This window comes from Bison bison, unplaced genomic scaffold, assembly GCF_000754665.1.
Source record: "Bison bison bison isolate TAMUID 2011002044 unplaced genomic scaffold, Bison_UMD1.0 scf7180017864182, whole genome shotgun sequence".
NCBI classification, from domain to species: domain Eukaryota; kingdom Metazoa; phylum Chordata; class Mammalia; order Artiodactyla; family Bovidae; genus Bison; species Bison bison.
In genome coordinates, this window is record NW_011494754.1 from 1,714,050 (window position 1) to 1,731,665 (window position 17,616).

The window sequence follows — 17,616 nt, forward strand, 5'->3', positions numbered from 1 at the left end:
AAAGCAAAGGAGAAAAGGAAAGATATGAACATCTGAATGCAGAGTTCCAAAGAATAGCAAGAAGAGATAAGAAAGCCTTCTTCAGTGATCAATGCAAAGAAATAGAGGAAAACAACAGAATGGGAAAGACTAGGGATCTCTTCAAGAAAATCAGAGATACCAAATGAACACTTCATGCAAAGATGAGCTCGATAAAGGACAGAAATGGTATGGACCTAACAGAAGCAGAAGATATTAAGAAGAGATGGCAAGAATACACAGAAGAACTGTACAAAAAAGATCTTCACAACCCAGATAATCACGATGGTGTGATCACTGACCTAGAGCCAGACACCCTGGAATGTGAAGTCAAGTGGGCCTTAGAAAGCATCACTACGAACAAAGCTAGTGGAGGTGATGGAATTCCAGTTGAGCTATACCAAATCCTGAAAGATGATGCTGTGAAAGTGCTGCACTCAATATGCCAGCAAATTTGGAAAACTCAGCAGTGGTCACAGGACTGGAAAAGGTCAGTTTTCATTCCAATCCCAAAGAAAGGCAATGCCAAAGAATGCTCAAACTACTGCACAATTGCACTCATCTCACACGCTAGTAAAGTAATGCTCAAAATTCTCCAAGCCAGGCTTCAACAATATGTGAACTGTGAACTTCCTGATGTTCAAGCTGGTTTTAGAAAAGGCAGAGGAACCAGAGATCAAATTGCCAACATCCGCTGGATCATGGAAAAAGCAAGAGAGTTCCAGAAAAACATCTATTTCTGTTTTATTGACTATGCCAAAGCCTTTGACTGTGTGGATCACAATAAACTGTGGAAAATTCTTCAAGAGATGGGAATACCGGATCACCTGATCTGCCTCTTGAGAAATTTGTATGCAGGTCAGGAAGCAACAGTTAAAATTGGACATGGAACAACAGACTGGTTCCAAATAGGAAAAGGAGTTCATCAAGGCTGTATATTGTCACCCTGTTTATTTAACTTATATTCAGAGTACATCATGAGAAACGCTGGACTGGAAGAAACACAAGCTGGAATCAAGATTGCCCGGAGAAATATCAATAACCTCAGATATGCAGATGACACCACCCTTATGGCAGAAAGTGAAGCAGAAGTAAAAAGCCTCTTGATGAAAGTGAAAGTGGAGAGTGAAAAAGTTGGCTTAAAGCTCAACATTCAGAAAACGAAGATCATGGCATCCGGTCCCATCACTTCATGGCAAATAGATGGGGAAACAGTGGAAACAGTGTCAGACTTTATTTTTCTGGGCTCCAAAATCACTGCAGATGGTGACTGTAGCCATGAAATTAAAAGACGCTTACTCCTTGGAAGGAAAGTTATGACCAACCTAGATAGCATATTCAAAAGCAGAGACATTACTTTGCCAACAAAGGTTCGTCTAGTCAAGGCTATGGTTTTTCCTGTGGTCATGTATGGATGTGAGAGTTGGACTGTCAAGAAGGCTAAGCACCAAAGAATTGATGTTTTTGAACTGTGGTGTTGGAGAAGACTCTTGAGAGTCCCTTGGACTGCAAGGAGATCCAACCAGTCCATTCTGAAGGAGATCAGCCCTGGGATTTCTTTGGAAGGATAAGTGTATGCTAAAGCTGAAACTCCAGTACTTTGGCCACCTCATGCGAAGAGTTGATTCATTGGAAAAGACCCTGATGCTGGGAAGGATTGGGGGCAGGAGGAGAAGGGGATGACAGAGGATGAGATGGCTGGATGGCATCACTGACTCGATGGACGTGAGTCTCAGTGAACTCTGGGAGTTGGTGATGGACAGAGAGGCCTGGCGTGCTGTGATTCATGGGGTCGCAAAGAGTCGGACACGACTGAGCGACTGATCTGATCTGATAAGTATTTAGCACGCAGGAGCTACTGAGTAATGTTATCTTATCAACTAACATAGCAGTATGAGATGACAATTTTATTCCCTATGCCCCATAAATAGCAATGACTATCCAATTTATGAGTCACTCTGCCCTTCCCTCTCTCTATATAATTTGTCTATGTATTATCTATAATTTATATAATAAACTGTGTAAATAGATAAGTATATAATTTATACTATATGATCTATTTATGTCTGTTAATTTATTACACATGTTTGTAGTTTTTAGATGAGTCTTGCTTTCTTTTTTATTGTAGATCGGAGTATAGTTGATTTACAGTGTTGTGTTAGTTTCAGGTGTATAGCAAAGTGATTCAGTTATATACATATATCCATTTTTTTCAGATTCTTTCCCCACTTAGATTATGACAGAATATTGAATAGAGTTCCCTGTGCTATACAACGTGTTTTCTTTTTAAAATAGAAAACATCTGAATTCTTTCCTGTTTTCTAATTACAAAACAATTATTTTTTTCTAAGTTTAATTTGTGCTGTGTTAGTCACTCTGTCGTATCTGACTCTTTGCAACCCCACGGGCTGTAAACCCTCCAGGCTCCCCTGTCCATAGAATTTTCCAGACGAGAATCCTGGAGTGGGTTGCCATTCCCTTCTCCAGGGGATCTTCCCCACCCAGGGATTGAACCCGGGTCTCTTGCATTGCAGGCGGATTCTTTACTGCCTGAGCCACCAGGGAAGCTAAGTTTAGTTCTTGTCAAGTGCCTGGCAATTAGTCATTAATCAGTATTTGAATGCATGAGTGTCCGTTACCAAAGCTATGCCTCATATAGTTATTGGAATCAACTAAACTTTCTTGATTTTCCAAAATCGGTCTTTTTTTTTTTTTTTCCAAAATCGGTCTTTTGGGTGTCCCTGGAAATCCACTCCAGTACTCTTGCCTGGGAAATCCCATGGACTGAGAAGCCTGGTAGGCTACAGCCCATGGGGGCGCAAAGAGTCAGACATGACTGAACGACTTCACTTTCACTTTCATCAGAAACGCAGTAAATCAGAACTTCTTGTATATTCAGCAAAAGAGTTGATGCTTAAAATCATGTGAATCCTCAGTCTCCCCAGGATGGACTGTCTGTTTCTCCCTTCTTTTACCCCTTTTGTGAATAAGACTTTTCCCAGAGAGCTATTAAAAAAAACAAAAAACCTCTCATGATGAAATCCAGAGTTTTGCTTTCTTTGTTTCATTTTAGTCCTGATAAGTTGAACAGCACCTCTGAACATTCTAGTAGGCTTGCTAGAAGGGTTACTCCTCTCATTCAAGGCTTTTAAAGTTTTAAAATCTTGAGATGAATAAACTAATTTGAAAAGAGACTAGAATGTGAGACCAGGCTGATGCTTCCTTCTCATATGATGCTTTTGGAATCTCCACTGTAATCACATTAGCCATTTCTCCTGCCTGGCAGTTTATGGCTTTGCAAGAAATAATCATTGAAGAAAAGGAAAGAAAAAAGACCCCAACTCTGGTTGCAGTTAATGCAATAATTAAGTGGAAACGGTATGTTTAAATTGCAGTTGGAATAGGAAATTAAATTATGCAAAAAAATGTTATAGATTTGGACAAGTTTTCATACTGTTAATAAATCTATGCATAATTCATTTTCTTGTAGGCTATGACAAAATAGCATAAATAACTTCATTTGTAAAGCTGTGAAATTTTCTATTCTTAATTGGGTGATAGCTAAAGCTATTTAAACACTTCTGGATGACTGAATATCTAAATGTTTAAAATGAGCAGTTATAATAGGTTTCTAGGCAGATTTGTTTATTTAACATTACTACATTTATTTTCAGATACTAGCATAGTACAGATGTTGCATAAAATTGCACCCAATATGGTGTAAATTTGATATGATTTTTAAGAAAAAGATATTAACTCTCTGCTCTTGGAGGAAGCCCTCTGATAGTCTTTGAATAAAACTACATGCCAGACACTGTTTTGTTTAGTCGGTAAGTTGTGTTCAACTCTTTTGCAAACCCATGGACTGTAGTCTGCCAGGCTTCTCTGTCCCTTGGATTTCCCAAACAAGACTTCTGGAATGGGCTGCCATTTCCTTCTCCAGGGGATCTTCCCTACCCAAGCATCAAACTCACGTCTCCTGCATTGCAGGCAGATTCTTTACCGCCGAGCCACAAGGGAAGCCCACCAGGCACTATACCGGTTACTTTATAAATGTTACCATTTCATTTCATGTAAGAGACCTAACAGCAGGCACATTAACCCCATTCAATTGATAAGGGGTCCATGGGGTCGCAAAGAGTCGGACATGACTGAGCAACTGAACTGAACTCAACTGAATTGATAAGGAAACAGGTTCCAAGAGGTAGGAACTAGTTACCTCAAGGTCCCATTGGTGGTTGGTGGCAGTGCCGTGACTCTGAGTCAGGGTCTCTAAAACTTGCATTATTTCTGCTACCTGCAGCCTCACACCTCACACATTCAGGTAGGCGTAGCACCTGAGTGTCCTAAGGCCAAGGCTGTCTTGCTAGGAGGGAATGTCTTGCACTGAGAATCAGCACAGCTGTTCCTTGGGTACAGTGACCAGCACTGTAGTGGCTCTTATGTGGCTCCCCAGGAACTGTACATGAGCCCACCACAGCAGCCGCTGAGCTCAACCTCATCTTCATGCTGGGAAGCCCCCTTTTCAGATGCGAGGTCTTCATTTCGAGATGCACATGGGAATCAGAGGCAACCGCCATAGGTGTGGTCAGCGGGGTTGTCTTGCAGGAATGGTGGTGGGGGGTATGTGGTCTTGAGCTGCTTGTGTCTATGTTGCTCTGGATCTGTGATTCATAGAGATGGTGAAGTCACCGACAGATGAGTCAGTATCGGAGGTTTTCTTTAAGCACAGTGTGCGTCTGCTTGTATGATGGTACCTGTGTGCTCACTGTGACAACTAGTTAAAAAGGTATTTCTCGATCAGCTGATCAAACTGGATTTTGTCATCATTCCTCATCCAATAGCTATCTGCTGATTCTTCTGAAAGGTGCAGGAGGAAGAGGATGGTTGAGACAGCAGACTGGCTCTGGTCCTTGCTGGCTATGTGACCTTGGCCAGGCTTAACCTCTAAGCCTCATTTGCTTGTCTATACGATGGGGCGATAACAGTACCTGTTTCTCAGGTTATGAGGACTGAGTGAGACAGTTTCATAGCAACACCCGGTACATATCAACACTCAGCAGTTGTCAAGTGCTATTATTTGTTTAAAAATATTTTTTGATGTGGACCATTTTTTTAAAGTCTTTCACATTTGTTACAATATTGCTTCTGTTTTATGTTTTTTTTTTTTGGACTGCAAAGCATGTGAGAGATTAGTTCCCTGATCAGGGATTACATCTGCACACCCTGCATTGGAAGGAGAAGTTGTAACCTCTGGACTGCCAGGGAAGTCCCTCAAGTGCTATTATTTTTATTCTCCTTCCCCTGGTAGACCCTTCCTCTGCCACCAGGAAGAATTTAATGTAGGTAATAGATAGAAGCAGAATCAGCACAGAATGCCCACCTGTGGCCCCTGCCCCTTTCACCACGTTAGTGACTTGTACTTACCACTCGAGGCGTTCATCAGCCGATAGTAAGAGTTAATCTTTTGCCACGTAGGGAAATGATCGCCAGTCTAAGTCGACAGTTGGATCCAGTGACAACTCATCTCCTCAGCCCCCAAAGAGGAAAGGGAAAAAACATGCGAATTCCAAAAAACCCACGAAAGGGAAACAAAATGCCAAGTTAAAGAGTTCACCGCAAACAATCCCAAACAGTGGTAAGTTTGTTATTATTATTATATTGTTATTACTGATGATCATTATCTTAAGGCTGTGATACAGTTTTAATTTGTAAGTAGATCTGTTTGTTTTCCTGGACTCACAGAGTATTTGTCACTTATGAGAGTTTTCAAAGAAGACTTTCTGTGTATGAGAGATTGCTGGTATTTTTCACACTTAATTTCTAGTTGTAATTAGCAATTGTGCTATGAGGATACACTTCAAGAGAAAATATTTCTTGAGTGTTCTTATTGAGAAAGGTAAATTTTACCATCCTGTGTTCCAGCTAAAAGTGCTTGATTAATATTTTTACCACCTACTTGTGATCTCTCTTATTTGTGTGTCTACAACTCTTGTTCACATTTATTACTAACTGCTTTTAAGTCACAGATCACTTTTTCAAAAAGGTGTTTCACTGATATCCAAGAGAACACCCATACAACTTTACCAATAAACACCATGTACTGAATTATTAATAGTTACATACCTTGCATTACCAGTTGAGAGACGGTATAAAATAATTTAAAGCATTTTGCATTAATACAAGATTATAGGATAAAAGTGTGATAAACTAGAGCTTCCCCGGTGGCTCAGCTGGTAAAGAATCCACCTGCATGTGTGAGACCTGGGTTCGATTCCTGGGTTGGGAAGATCTCCTGGAGAAGGGTACGGCTACCTATTGCACTCCTGGCCTGGAGTATGCCATGGTCTGTATGATCCATGGGGTCGACTAAGGAGGCATGCTGTCAGAATTGTGACCTTTTCACGTTAGCTTTTTGTGAAGATGGGCTCTTTTTGGTTTCACTCCAAGCGTGGTCTCAGTGGGCTGAACACATGAGTGTCGAGTGATGCTGTGGGCAGCTGGGCTGGCTGGGACACGGCTGGAGGAGTGACTGCTTCTCCCTCCCCCTGGGATCCACTCACCTCCGCAGGAAGACGTGCTGGGCTGCTCTGAAAAGGGGTGAATGGGATCAAGTTTCAGATTCATGGCCAGAGCTCTGTCTTCCTCCTGAGAGCTCCAGCTCACTTCAAAGTCCATACAAAGTGTCACATTAGAATCACAGCTTATGTGGTGTTCACTGCTAAGGAGACAGTACAGACTTGTGTGAGGGCTTAGAAGATGCTGCTCAGATGGTTACAGGGTCAGAAGAGAGATGTGCGAGACGAAGTTAAAAGAGCAGGTGAAATGAAGGAGTCAATTCCACAGAGAAGAAAGTGGAGGGGGCTTAAGGTTTCAGAGATTTAAATGATAATTAGCTGGAAGCCCAGAGTCCTAGATTCTTGTCCCAGTTCTGCTCTTGACTTTGGGCAAGTCATTTAACTTTCTTTGGCCCTATTAGCTTTCTGTAACATGTGGGTTCATATTAAGATTTATCTTTATAATTTTGATTTTATCTTTAAGTTTGTTCAGTCCTTTCCAGTGACCATAAAGTGGGGAAGCCAGAGTAAAATGTAGTCAATGGATGTGGAGTGAATGCTTGTTGTATGGAAAAAGTGAAAGTGTTAGTCGCTCAGTCGTGTCCGACTCTTTGTGACCCCATGGACTGCATAGCCTGCCAGGCTCCTCTGTCCATGGAATTCTCCAGGCGAGAACACTGGAGTGGGGTTGCCATTCCCTTCTCCAGGGAATCTTCCTGACCCAGGGATTGAACCCAGGTCTCCTTCATTGCAGGCAGATTCTTTACCATTGTTGTATGGCAGGCACCAAAGGAAAAGCTAGCCTGAAAAGCATGCCTTACATGTGAACATTAAACATAATAGAGGGTTTATTTTAATCCGTATATACTAGATTGCAAAACCATCAAGGCCATGGGATATGTCTTACTAGTTTATTTTTTTCAATCCCCAATAACTAGGTCTGAGAGATGAGACACTTAATAAATATTGGTGAATGAATGATGAAAGTTACAAAATAGATGTCTCTGTAATATTTTAAAATCCACTAAGAAACAAGACTCATGTTAAACTTTTCATGAATCATTTTCGATTAAAGGCTTTTATGAAATGTTACTTGCTTATTTTCTGTGTGGCTCTTATTGGCTTATGAAAATCCTAGCTCCTGCTCTCAATTTATTTTTTGAAAATCTTTAGATTTAGCAGTTTTCCCTCAAGAGAGAGGGGACCATCATCTCTTCAGGTTATTTCACTCATGGAAACATGGAAACACAAGAGGCTGAATCAGCATTTCCATGTTTTACAGGAAAGTAACTGTTATTAAAAAGTTGAATTATCAGTGTTTTTGCCTTTGTAGAAATTCATAGTTTTCTCTTTTTTTAAAGATTTTTTTCCCCATATTTTCAAGGATCTCTTTAAAAGATTTGTTGTTGATGTGGGCCATTTTTAAAGTGTTTATTGAATTTGTTATGATATTGCTTCTGTTTTGAGTTTTTTTAGTGTTTTGGCTGTGAGGCTTGTAGGATCTTAGCTCTCTGACCAGGGATCAAACCCCTATCTGCTGCTTTGGAAAGCAAAGTCTTAACCACTGGACCGCCAGGGAAGTCCCCACAAATAGTTTTCAACGATAGTTTCATCTGTGGGGGTGAAAATAACCAAAACATGTTGAACATGGAAACAAGTCACATTTTTAAAGTGCTAAGAAAATGTAGGAGCCCTCAGCTATTCTTCCCCAGTCTTTAGAGAATCTGCACTGGTTTTAATTGCCCACTTTAAGTACAGTTTGCAATGTGGTTTTATAATGTGTAGATAGTAGGTTTTCACCGCTATATCCCGGTGATACATAGGACAATGGCTGGTGTCTTTTAAATGAAGGTTTGGGGAATTCTTGTTCCCAGTAAGAGGCTTTTGGGCTAGTGCTAGTGGTGAAAAACCTGCCTGCCAGTGCAGGAGACGTGAGACGCAGGTTTGATCCCTGGGTCAGGGAGATCCCCTGGAGAAGGAAATGGCAATCCACTCCAGTATTCTTGCCTGGAGAATCCCATGGACAGAGGAGCCTGGCGGGCTACAGTCCACGGGGTCGCAGAGTCGGACACGACTGAAGCAACTTAGCAAGTACATGTGCACAAGAGGCCTATACCGTGGATTTAGAAGCATATATAAGAGTTTAGACGAAGCATCTTGTATCTTTTCATCTTGATAGAAAGAACATATGACCTGGAAAATGAATCTTGGCTTCCAAAACAATTTTCCCAGGGAAAATGAAAAAAAGCTTTTGTACCGTTTATAAGATTAAATCATCACTTGATAAGTTTAAGGATATTAGCTTAAATCCCTGCTTTTGAAAATTGAGCTGTTTCTCCTTATCAGATCTCTCTCCAGATGTCTTTGGCTTTAAAAGGCGATTTTCTAGGTTATATTAGCAAAAATATTGGTCTTGATTTCTTTCTTTCTTTTTCCTCCTTCAGTCTCCAAATTCAGTTATTATTGCAGTTGCTTTTTGCTTTAATAGCATCTGTTTTAGTAATTAGAACCAAGTGTGTGATTTTGGACATTTGTGCCTCCAGAGGGCTCTTATTCTTTAGAAAGGGAAAAGCAATAAAAACTTGAAACAAAATGAAAGGAAAGGTATATAGAGAATCAAGATAATGAGCCAAAAATGCAGGAAATTAATACTGCATTGCATATTTGAAAGTTGCTAAGAGGGAAGATCTTAAAAATTATTACAAGAATAAAAATTTTGTAACCATGAATGGGGACAGATTTTGGCTAGACTTATTGTGATTATCAATTCTCAATATATACAAATATCACATCAAAAAATGCAAGAATTCTATTTTAGAGATGAAACAGTTTTTGATGCTTAAAATATTTTGAATTTGGAATGATGTAATCTATCCAATTTTATTTCTAAGTGTTAAAATTTTAGAGTTAAGATGCATAACTATGCTTCCTTCAGAGCATATGTTAAATTTTGAAGATTTTTTTATCAGTGTTCTTTAGTGTTCTCATATTAATTAGAAAAAAAGAGAGACTTCATAGGCTATCTTGATTTTTGCAATTATTACAATTATAGTTATACATTTTGGCCTTTTATGTTTCTGCTGATATTTATTGATATTCTGATATCTAGTGCTTCAGGAATGAGCAGTGCTGATAACAGTCTGTAGATGGCAACCTGGGTCTAATTTTATTTCTTTTTCTATTTTCTTCATTTTTTTCCCCGACTCAGTTTCTCTCTATAATAGTAAAGCTTAATAATTCAAGCAGAGCTTTGACGTATTTCTTCAGGGAAACAAATCTCATTTTCTTTTGGTAGCCAAGATGCAAAGTAAGATTGGTTGGTGATTGATGAAGTTGGGCGTGAAATGCATTTTTAGTGCTGCATTTAAATACCGGCTTAACTGACCAGCATATGTTTTCCTTACACTTTCCACCTGAGTGGTGCCTGAAGATAGGTTTCAGAGGCTGTTAACTAGTTATGGTCTCCTCTCTGAGAAAAATTTTAATAATGATTGCTTTAAAGTATTTTGGGATTGATTGTATTCACTGATATTTTTAATAATTTTTACATAAAAAATTTAGTGTTTTTAGAGCTCTTGGAACACAGGAAGTATAGTGGGTTTAAGGCTCCTTCGAAATACTGGGAAAGCTATAGAGAAAATAGCTTAGTCTGTACTGCTGTGGTTTATGTGGTATTGATAACTATATATTTTTTAAAGCAGAGTATTAAAAATTTTTTCCCCCGTGACTCAGTGGTAGAGAATCTGCCTGCCAGTGTAGGAGATGTGGGTTTGGGAAGATCCCTGGAGAAGGAAATGGCAACCTACTCCAGTATTCTTGTCTGGGAAATCCCATGCACAGAGAAGCCTGGTGGTCTATAGTCCATGGGGTCTCAAAAGAGTGGGAGATGACTAAAGTAACAACAATTAGAATGTAAGCAAAACCAAGACCTGTTCCTTGTTTTTCCTTTTGCCATGCAGCACAGCAGGCGAGGTCCCCTACCAGAGAGTGAACCTGTGCCCCCTGTAGTGGAAGGACAAAGTTCTAACCACTGGACTGTCAGGGAATCCCCACGATTAGTTTTCCTTTGAAGGATGCAATTCCCTTTCTGTTTCCATGTGTGGGCATGCTCGTAGACACACACGGGCTAGTACCCTTGATGTAGTTCCTGGCTTGTTCCCAGCATTGTTCAATGAATTTCCAAGGATCGTGTGATGTTTAGACTCATGAATGATGGGTGGCAGGTGCATGGCCGGGGAAGGATGTTTGAATATTGTGACCTTGCTGGGTGACCGCCCTTGGGTAGTCATGCTCTTGAATTTTTCTAATACTTACAACCTGCATAGGGTTTGCTGCGTCACCCTGAGCTTGAAGCGTTACAGCAGTTCATCCTCAGAATTGGATCAGGAAACATGGAAACTTGAGCTGCTTTCATTCAGCTGATGAACCAGCTCAGGCACTTGCATGGTTCCTCATCACAGGCGACTCAGGATAAAAACGGGAAGCAAGGGACTTCCTGGTGGATTCTGATATCAGGAATGTCTGTGACGCCGATAGTGGGAGGTGACAGGGTGGAGGGGAGGGGAAGAAGTAGTCATGGGATTTATTACATTTCCTCCTCCCCAGCTTCCTCTTTCTGTTGCCAGCCCTGCAGTGAAATAAAACCAGGAGAGGGGCTTGGTCTATTAGAGGATCAGCAGTTGCGAGGGCATCATTTACACTGGAGACACAGATAAGCTCTGGGTGGGGAAGATGCCCTGGAGGAGGAAATGGCAACCCACTCCTGTATTCTTGCCTGGAAAATGCCATGGACAGAGGAACCTGGTGGGCTACAGTCCATAGGGTTGCAAAGAGTCGGACACAACTGAGCTCACACACGTGCACATGTACACACACAGATAACCAGCCAGCAAAGTATTCTGCTCAGAGTAGCACTCAGTGTTGAGAGTGTGTGTGTTTGTGTGTGTGTGTAGGTCGGTCACGATTGAAATTAAGGGTGACCAATTCCAAACGCAGAGTTAATGGTGCAACTCTGAAGTTTATGTCCCATCAGTGCAGTGGTCTTCCTCTAGTCACTGTTCCTAGATCAGGGTCAGAAACCTTCTGTGCACAGCACCAGGAAAGATAAAAATGCATTGACATCTCAGATCAAAAACAAAAGCAGAGTCATTCTGTAGAGTCATTGAACACCAACAAATAATAGCAAGAAAATGGATTTAAACTGTACTTAGGGATTCAAAGAAAATGATAGTTCAAGATTCTAAATTTTTTTTTTTGTATGAGGTGAAGATTTTGCAGTCTGAAAATGAATGATTATTCCTCCATAACTGTAAAGCTACCAAAAATATCCAATTGAACGAAAAGACAGTTCCCATGTGAGATAAGCCCAAGTTGTATTAAGAGCGAAAGGGAACAATGACTTTTACTTAATTAAAGAAAATGTCTTTTGTTCCTCACTGGCACCAGAGTTCTCAGTGAAAGTGAAAGTGAAGTTGCTCAGTCGAGTCCGACTCTTTGCGATTCCATGGACTGTAGCCTATCAGGCTCCTCCATCCATGGGGTTTTCCAGGCAAGAGTGCTGCAGTGGATTGCCATTTCCTTCTCCAGGGGATCTTCCCAACCCAGGGATCGAACCCGGGTCTCCCGCATTGCAGGCAGACGCTTTACTGTCTGAGTCACCAGGGGGCCCAGTGGCTTCATCTAATTTCGGAATGAGTGTTGTGGGCTGTCATTGTTCTGAAAGATGAGAGGGTTAGCCATCTAGGACAGAAACTTAAAAGGAACTAGTAAGCGCAGTTACTAACAAACGGTCTCCATATTTTCTCTGGTGCTTTTCATCCTCGAATGTTTTGGATCTATTACACTTTCAGCTTGGTAAGTTTTGCTAACTGAAACAAGAGTTCCAGATCTAATTACCACAGCACCCGATAGCATTTAGATGGATGAGTTCACCCCTTAGGAATTTTTATTTTCGGAGCAAACATCAGGTGGAAGGGACAAAAGGAATAAAAATTTTCTGTAGTAGATAGATATAAGGCAATTTTTCACTCATGAGGCAGGCAGGTTTGCTGTCTAATTTTTAGAAATTAGTTGAGAGAATCATCAAATTCTCTGTAGACTTTATTCCCAGGTTCACCCTGAGGTTCTAATTTAGAAGCACGATTATGGTTATTTAGCATTTTCATCATAATGGAACGTTAATGAAAATGAATGTGAAAACACTTGGATAAAGTACAAAGTGCCTGAAGAGGCTAGTGGTTAATAGCAGTATCTATGTAAGGAGATATGAATTAGTTTGAATGGTCTCCACATCAGAAATGAAGAACTTTAGTATCTAGAATTAGGGAGCCTGGAGATGGGGAAGTGAGGAGGGTCCTCATTGTTTTTTTAATTCTTGAATTTTTAAATTTTATTGAAGTATAGTTGATTTACAATGTTAATTTCTGTTGTACAGCAAAGTGATTTAGATATATATATATATGCATATGTATCTTCTTTTTCATATTCTTTTCCATTTTGGTTTATCACAGAATATTGAATATAGCTCCCTGTGCTTACAGTAGGACCTTGTTGTTTATCCATCCTATATATAATAATTTGCATCTGCTAATCCTAAACTGCCAGTCCTTCCCGCCCCAGCACTCCTCCACCTTGGCAGCCCCAAGTCTGATCTGTCATCTATGAGTCTGTTTCCCTTTTGTAGATACATTTCTTTGTATCCTATTTTAGACTGTACATATAAATGACATCGTATGTTATTTGTCTTTCTCTTTCTGACTGACTTTGCTTATATGATAATCTCTAGGTCCATCCATGCTGCTGCAGGCGGCATTATTTTGTTCTCTTTTATGGCTGAGTAGTGTTCCTTTATGTATATAAATACACACCACATCACCTTTATCCATTCATCTATTGATGGACATGTAGGTTGTTCCCATGTCTTGGCTTTTGTCAGTAGTGGTGCTATGAACCTAAGAGTTGTGTGTATCTTTTTGAGTTATAATTTGGTCTGGATATATGCCCAGGAGTGGGATTGCTGGATCATATGGTAGCTCTATTTTTGTTTTCTAAGGAACCTCTCTATTGTTTCCCATGATGGTTACCCCAGTTTACATTAGGGAGGGGATCCATTATTAATTCATGTTGCCCCAGGTAGCTGCCTTCTTATTGCTTCCCTTTCTCTCCCTTTAAAGACTCACTTGCCACCCTGGTCTGAAGCTCAAAACTAAGGAAGTCTCTGTAGAATGATGAAAAACTCAAAGAAGGTTGGTAGGCTTAGAAAGAAGTAGGAGGAAAGAGAAGAAGAAAAAGGTCAGCGGTGGGGTGGGGGCAAAATCATTCCTTCTAAAACATTTTTAAAAGCCAAAAATATCCCTACTCATTCATTTTCTTTCACTCCAGTCAGTTTCTAGGTTAATCTTTCTCTATTTGCTTCGTTGCATTTTACTGTCAGCATGATGAGTCTGCTCCTTGGAGGAGAGGCATAAAGATGGGGAAAAACATGATTTTCTTCTCATGAAGATTAAAATTGAGTTGGAGACTCAAAAACTTCTGTAGATCAAAGTCAGATATTATGGATAGCAGAAGAGGGTTCATGGAAAAGGCTTTGAGAGCAGAGGAAGGAGGCTACATATGACTGTTGAGATCGGGAACTGATATTTGAGAGATATTCTAGGCATAGAATGGGGGATGGGAGGAAAGAAAACCAAGACTGAGTTCAGCATTTTTAAATTTTGAATGCATTTTATTTTATTTTATTTTTAAATTTTATTTTATTTTTAAACTTTACATAATTGTGTTAGTTTTGCCAAATATCAAAATGAATCCACCACTAGTATACATGTGTTCCCCATCCTGAACCCTCCTTAAACCCAGAGTAGTTAAATGTTAATTAATCCTCCAAATTAGAATAGTAATTTAATTTAACGTGGGCAGGGAAGGACAGGGATTTCACAGATTTGTTTATTGGACAGTGGAGAATTGCTGTGATTTTTTGTTTATTTGCTGGTCTTTTTTTCCCCTCTGGGCTTTTCCTGGATGGCTTAATCTTATAATGTTATTTTTATATCCTTTCTAAGATTAACTCAGAGGTGCTCATGTACTCTTCTTAAAAATCGTAATGGTGACAGAGAACATCACAGTTTACATTGAAGGCCGTTGCCCATAAAAACAACAAAAATGGTGACTTCTCCTTAAAGTGACTGAAGGAGTTCCATTCTTATGTATCCCTCACCACAAAACACCCTTAACTCATCCTTATGGATAGGACACTGGAATTTGTCTCCAGGTTCAACCACTTTTCTTAGACTAAGGGTTCTATTTCTGACGACTTGCAGTGTCTACCTTGATTTCTCCCAGGCACTCTACATGCACATGTCTAAAAAAAAATTCTCCAAGCCTGCAAGGAGATCCAACCAGTCCATTCTGAAGGAGATCAGCCCTGGGATTTCTTTGGAAGGAATGATGCTAAAGCTGAAACTCCAGTACTTTGGCCACCTCATACGAAGAGTTGACTCATTGTAAAAGACTCTGATACTGGGAGGGATTGGGGGCAGGAGGAGAAGGGGACGACAGAGGATGAGATGGCTGGATGGCATCACTGACTCGATGGACATGAGTCTGAGTGAACTCTGGGAATTGGTGACGGACAGAGAGGCCTGGCGTGCTGCGATTCATGGGGTCGCAAAGAGTTGGACACGACTGAGCGACTGATCTGATCCGATTCTATCTGATTTAGTTTTCCTCACATATTCCTTGTCTCACCGTACTGTGAAGCCAGAAAGAAGCCTGGGAGTGGTTGTTCGTGGGCGGGGTCAGAGGAGGCATCTGTAGTTCCTACCAGCTGGCAGTGGATATTCAAGACAAGACCAGTCCCTGCTCCATTCCTTTCTAATCCCCTTCCCCTCATGCCTCCCATCATTTTAATCCTGTTAACGTTAGAGTCAGCCTAGACTTTTCCTTGTCCCTCAGTCTCCCTTGTCCCTGCTTGTCCCTCAGTCAGGGCTAATTTGCACAGAGTCTCTTGAATCTGGTTCTGCTCCCCTGGTCCCTCCTGATTGAAGCTCCCTGTTTATCTTGTAGACTCTGCAGCCTTCTAGGTGAGATCTCCTGAGTGCCCTCCCAGTCTGTCCTTCATAACTGCCAGCCATGTCCTAAAACCACAAACCCGTTTCTAATGGAATTCCTTTAGGAGCTTCTCTTGTCCATGGCCTTCCTTTCCCACTTCATCTTCCACCAGCCTCCGGCATGCACGTCACAGGACTCATCTAGAGCTGATGGCATGAACTGTTGCATGTCCTCTGTATGGGCCTAGAATACCCTCCGAGTTCCCATCAACTTTATCATCTGTAAGACTCACTGTGGTGTCGTGGCTTCTGTCATGTTGGTCCCGACACTCTCAGCGTTGAGTCTTCCTCTCTCTGGCTCCAACAGCAGTACGTGACTGTGCCATAGTGCACGTTACATGGCCTTTTCCCACTGGTCTGTGAACAGTTCGGGAGCCAGGACTCCTCCTTATCAGTGCGTTATTCATCTTCTCCAGGGTCCAGCATCTGGCTCAGTTGCTAACATATATTAATAGTTAGCTCTCCATAAAGTGTGATGAGAGCATGATGGAATGTTTCCAAACATACTTTCCAAAGTATGACATTTTTTTTGCTATGCTTTTATTTGAATTTAGGCATTGCAATCATTTATGATGACATTTCTTGGTGAGAGTTAGCTTGATTAAATCAAATTGGCTAATCAGATATCTCCCAGTAACACAGAGATTCACAAGGTCTCTGTCTGCCAGAGTGTCCAGGCAAAAGAGATATGCATCCATGTAAGTGGAGATATTTTGTTTAAATTCAAGGGGAGGTAATTGGTTAGAGAAAAAGACTGCTTACTTAAGAAATCAATATTAAAGCTGAGGTGCAATATATGGCTCTATGTGGGGAAAACTGAAACATTAATCTCCTTATAATTTGATTTAGAAAATCTACCTGGTTCGATGGCCCCTGAATTGGTGTACTGTGCTGCCAAGATAACAGTTTTAAGAAGATACCACTAAAAAACTGAGGCTATTAAAACTAAGCTGAACTGATAAATTTTCCTCAGTTTATACTGTGAAATTATTCTTTGTGTAGTACTGTCTACATATCGAATTTTCCATTAATAGAGGATTTAAAAGCCACTTTGGATTGGAGATTATTTACATTTCTATTTTCTCACTTTAAATGGTGGAACATAACTTTCAATTGAGCGCCCCCACCCCCGCCATGAAATTTTACAGAAGGCTCGGTCAGCCTCCTGATGATTCTCTTCTTCTCACACAGACCCAGGCTACTCACTCTTCTCTGTTATTTTTTTTTTTTGTATTCTATTCTCTTAAGCTCCAAGGAGAAGAAATGTCTGAAGTTTTGGAGATCTTTCTCTTTCCTTGAGCAGCCCAGGATCTGTCAGAAGAGCGAGTGGCTACATAGACACATACACTGGTATACCCTGGGCACATTTTTTAAAAATAAACTTTTCAGGGACATATAACATATAACATATTTGGGCTTCCCTGATAGCTCAGTTGGTAAAGAATCCACCTGCAATGCAGGAGACCCCGGTTCAATCCCCCGGGTTGGGAAGATCTCCTGGAAAAGGGATAGACTACCCACTCCAGTGTTCTTGGGCTTCCCTGGTGGCTCAGCTGGTAAAGAATCTGCCTGCAATACAGGAGAACTGGCTTCAATACCTGGGTTGGGAAGATCCCCTGGAGAAGGGAAAGGCTACCCACTCCAGTGTTTTGGCCTGAAGAATTCCATGGACTGTATAGTCCACGGGGGTCGCAAAGAGTTGGACATGACTGAGCAACTTTCACTAACATATATACAGAAGAGTGCTCAAATAAGTCAACAGTTTGATGAATCTTGCAAATTGAGTCAGTCAGTCAGTCCAGTCAGTTCATTCGCTCAGTTGTGTCCGACTCTTTGCAACCCCATGAATCACAGCATGCCAGGCCTTCCTGTCCATCACCAACTCCCGGAGTTCACTCAAACTTGTGTCCATTGAGTCGGTGATGCCATCCCTGCTG

General features: G+C 40.9%; 1 protein-coding gene across 2 annotated transcripts in view; it reads left to right on the plus strand.

Moving 5' to 3' along the window:
• The window catches only part of DCDC2 (doublecortin domain containing 2), a 146,138-nt gene that overhangs the window by 63,110 nt on the left and 65,412 nt on the right, over positions 1-17,616 (plus strand). For both annotated transcript variants that reach the window (XM_010843512.1, XM_010843513.1), the window contains one exon: positions 5,497-5,656. In XM_010843512.1, the coding sequence (XP_010841814.1) occupies positions 5,497-5,656 (160 nt within the window). The remainder of the gene's footprint in view (positions 1-5,496; positions 5,657-17,616) is intronic.